The 4,587-nt window shown below is 40.9% G+C and overlaps 1 protein-coding gene across 1 annotated transcript in view; it reads right to left on the bottom strand.

The window, feature by feature from the left end:
• TBC1D9 (TBC1 domain family, member 9 (with GRAM domain)) overlaps positions 1 to 4,587 on the bottom strand; it is a 149,704-nt gene that overhangs the window by 60,738 nt on the left and 84,379 nt on the right. The window contains exons 4-6 of the mRNA XM_011969841.1: positions 2,710 to 2,938; positions 2,042 to 2,303; positions 1 to 204 (exon numbers count right to left, since the gene is read on the bottom strand). Of these exons, the coding sequence (XP_011825231.1) occupies positions 1 to 204; positions 2,042 to 2,303; positions 2,710 to 2,938 (695 nt within the window). The remainder of the gene's footprint in view (positions 205 to 2,041; positions 2,304 to 2,709; positions 2,939 to 4,587) is intronic.

Raw genomic sequence — 4,587 nt, forward strand, 5'->3', positions numbered from 1 at the left:
CGGAGAGGGATAATGAGGCTACATAAGTTCTCCTCCTTGCTGGTAAAACAGATGTAATTTGTGGACACAAACATCTGCCCCAAAATGTGCATTTTGTTAAATGGAGTCCAGAGGGTGCAGTCTGTGTGGCCATCTAATTTTTCATCTTTGGGAAGCCGGAAAAGTGCACGGTATCTCTCACTCTTTGCCCTGGCATCAAGATCACTAGAAAGCAATAATAATTATTCACATAAGAAAAATGTTTCCATACCTTCTAAATTATGCAGCAGTGGAAGTTCCCCCAGCCCATTATTCCCCTACTCAATCTTGCTAGGCTCATCCTCGCCTTCTCAGCTTTCTTTATACTGGAGTTAACCCCAACCTAATGACCCAAAAGCATCATAAAATTATCTTACCTTATTTCAGTCCCTTGCATAGTCACTTACCATCAATGTCTGTAAATGTTAAACAATCATAGCAAAAATAAGCCTCAACAGGAAACTCCTCCTCTTTCTAAAGAAATGCAATACATTCTAAAGAGGTCACTGCATTTCCTCTTATCCAAGCACTTTTGTCGGGGGACCTTATCTTTTAAGACCTAATGAGAATGCAAACCAGCCATATGAATCCACCGGGGCTCACTGTTCACCCCAGATCAATAACAAAACTGCATGAAAAGACACAGAAACAACTCACCTTGGGCAACTATGGCTTCTGACCTTAGCTGGGTCTTCTGTTAACTAGTATCTTGTCTCTAATGAGTTCTTTGTTCTTGCTTATCATGTCAGTTATTTAAACCTCTCCCCTCAAGTTTCTACCTGACATCAGGCTCTTGATGGTCTAGTTTCTGACTTCACAGAGCAAAGGGCCATGATGCAGAAGGTCCCTCCAATTCCCTCCCTTCTGTCTCCAAAGTCACCTCCATCCTCACCTACTGTTACTTCCTCTCTGTTCCAAAGGAAGAGGTAGTATATCAGGACACACAAACATCCTTTCCATGCTTTCTCTACAAAATATCACTTTTTAAATTATCAATTTTCTTACAGCTTTATCTCTATGTCCCTTCCTGTCCCCACACCTACCCTCACCAAAATACTCTTCTCATCTGCCTCCTTCATTTGATTCTATGTCCAATCTTTTTCATTCTAAAAAAAAAGCAATCCTCCCCTCCTTTACCACTGAATTTCTTGAAAAAGAAGTCCGTATTTGCCTAATTCCCTTTCCTTGTCTTTTTTTATTTGATCCGCTGCAGTAGCAGCATCTATCTTACACTGCTCTTTTGAAACGTCTCAAATCACCAAGGACATCTTAATTACAAAGAACTCTGGTCAGATTTCAACTACCAAATGTACATCAATGATTTCCAATTTCGTGTATCTTACTGGACTGATCTCCAATTAGATGAGCTACAGGCACCTCAATTCAACATATTCAAAACTGACCTATAGTATCCCTTGGACATGCTCTTCCTTCTCTCATTCCCTGTGTTGACGAAGGGTAATTCCAGGCACACAGGGCATCAACTTTCTATCACCCTCTCTCTAGCTCTGCTCTCACATTCAGACTTTGAGGCTTCTCTGCAGCCTCTCCTCATCCCATGCCCTGCCACCTCCTAGCCATGTGACAAAGTTACTTCTCTCTGTTTTCCCTTGTGCTCCCCCCATCATCATCTTCCCTCTGGCTGAAATATCCAGGTATGGATATGTACCTGCACAGGTAACTTCTATCACCTCTTCAGAGCCCAGCTCAAAGCACCCTCCACTGAGAGGCCTTTCTTACACACTCTTCCCCACCTGGGCTGAGGCTAACACTCCCCATGTGTACACCCACAGCACTCTGTTCATAGGACCAGAAGAGTGCCTGCTGCCTTGTGTTGGAGCAGGTCATGTCTGTCTCACTTTCTGAATAGGTAGCACCTCAGCTAGTCTTTTTCAGTTTTGTATCTATACACAGAAAAGTGTTCAGAACCCTTGAAGTTGGTCAGAAAAGGTTACACTGAATAAATGAATGGGTGAGTTTCTCATTTCTAAAGTCTGGAAGACTCAAGGTCTCCATCACACACCGTTTTAGAGCAGACACTTTTTTAGGAGATTTCCTTTTGAGTTTGGGCAGGGATCTATCTTGTTCAAATCCCTCGTTGTCTAAGAGTTGCCTCATGGCTATGTTGGCGAGCTGCTCCATTAACTTGAAGGTCTCGTTGATGTTGAGGAATACAGAGAAGAAATGCTCACTGGACCGTGTGCTCACTTTGATCACATCAGGCAGAAGCAGGGTGGCATTCTTCTCGAGTTGAGTGATGTCTACCCACCGGATGACCAGTTTTGCTGAGCACAAGGAACAAACCTGGGTCAACATCTGATTCCTGAAAATCCTTTCAAGATACTGCAGTCTCACAACCCCACTCCCCCATCCCACTGAACTCCTTTGAATTTATAATACCATATTTGTTCTGCTTGTTTAAGAGGTAAATCTGAGCCACGTGAATTCTGAGGTCAGAATTATAGATTTAATCCAGGTCTACTTAATTAATTACACCTTTAGTGAATCTTTATTATTTAGTGACCATTTTGAACTGAAAAATAATTAAATTCACTTAAGTAGTAAAAAAAAATTAGTATTGACTTAGTTATAACTATAGATTTATTTCTGATATTTTGATGCAGTTTATGAGTTCAGGGCAAACCTCAGTAGACTTTCCAAAGTTTCCTACTGAAATTTGAGATGACTTACCTTCCCTTCCCATAAGAAAAGAATAAAAGCAAAGGTGGTTAATGCTGAGGTACATCCAGCCCTGACGGGGGACCTTCCCCTTCCAGTAGCTGCAAGAGTAATAGTTGACAAGTTTCTCTTCCTCCGGCATCCCAAACAGCCTGTGAAATTTCACAATGGCTTCTTTAAACTTCTCCGTGTCATCATCTTCCTTTACATCATTGATTTTGTTGTATTCTGCAATGATGCCCTAATAAGGGACAAAACACAAAGCACACAACGGGTATTAATACGACTAGAGATGTACATATTCCAGAAGAAAACATTTCTAAGGCTAGAATTTAAAAAAAAAATGAGGAATGCTCTTCAATGGCAACCCCCAAATTCTAAGCCAATTAACAAGTAGTATTTGTGTACTAAAATATTTTCACATAATATAGATTTTATTATACTTTTATTGGTGCTAATTTTGTTAAGTTTACTAGGAATGAAGCCTATAGTTTTACTTTACAAATGAAGAGATACAAAGATTTTGCTAGTCCTAGTGTTTTTACTGAGCTTATTATGGTAGAGTTGTCTCAAAAGTCAACTTCTGCCTTTCTCCAAGATCAATAAAAATTCATCATGAATGAGCAAGCGAGGAAAGAAAGACCAAACACGTCACTAACTGACACTCAGCTCCACACTCACTGTCTCAGGGCCATGAATAACACTGGGGAGCCTATACGGAAAAACAAGTAATCATCTGAGCAGAAAAGGGGTAGATATGAGAGCAAAAATTATATTAGACACAGGATTTTTGGACAGTTAGACAGGAAATGAAACATCTGCCTAGCAAGTGACCAGGTTAATCTACCATTCAATCATTATAATAACTTGAGAAGCCATTTCACTGTTACCTAGTTCCTCTGTAATTCCCTGAAAATTGGCTTCTACATATATCTTGACAGAAAATATTCCCTTGAAATCCACCTTTGACTTTGTAATCCTCAAATTCCTCCTGCCTCATCTTCATTTTCTCTGATCTCAAGGTAGAACTGAAAATGCATGATCTTTAGAGCATGTAAGTCTTGGGTTCGTGTTCCCACTGCATCACTCTGTAGCTGTGTAGCCTTGGCCAACATCTCAGATTCTCATTGACATGACTAAGCCCTCTGTAGCCCAAGGACAGAAAATTGCAATTGCCTCCTCATACCTAGAATTCCTGCTTTTCGGCTCTTAAAGCTTCTAGTGCATCCTTGATGCTCCCTAAAAATTTGTCTTCCTAAAATGGATTTGACCACCAAAATCCTGAGTGGTTTCCAACCACAACCAGTATAAAGTCCAAAAATCTAGGTCATTACACTTTGTTTGTTTTAATGTTTTAATTTTAATTTTTACTGCAGACTGGCTGCTCCTTGTGAAGCAGAGTAACCCACAGGCAATGTGCCCAGAGTAGCCTAAATCCATGTACATTTTTGGATCCAACCAATGCTGCAACTTTTTCTCATTGTACTACATCTGACCCAAATGTCCCATTAGGAACTGTGCTCCAGCCAGCCTGAGGCACCCTTGGGGCCTGAACATGTCATTTCTGTACTTTCCCACCTTCCTGCCTGTGGTCCTCCCATTCTACATGCCTAAAATCTGGAATCAGACTGTTCTGTTTTATGAATCCTACCAAGTCCCAAAGTCTCCTGTGAGCCTTTTCTCAACTATCATTCTTTTCCCCCCACATGATGTTGCTTCTCTCTGCATTATGTATTGAAATCATTTCCTGAGTCTTATTTCCACTGCAGACCTTTTACCCTGTTGCTAGTAGTTGTGATGCTGCCGAGTGGATGGCAGGAGAAAGGGCTTCAGTCTTCTGTAATCTCTGTCACTGCTCAATTTTAGTTAAAAGGATAGAATAGGCCGGGC

The sequence above is a fragment of the Mandrillus leucophaeus genome, unplaced genomic scaffold (genome assembly GCF_000951045.1).
Source record: "Mandrillus leucophaeus isolate KB7577 unplaced genomic scaffold, Mleu.le_1.0 Scaffold914, whole genome shotgun sequence".
NCBI lineage: Eukaryota > Metazoa > Chordata > Mammalia > Primates > Cercopithecidae > Mandrillus > Mandrillus leucophaeus.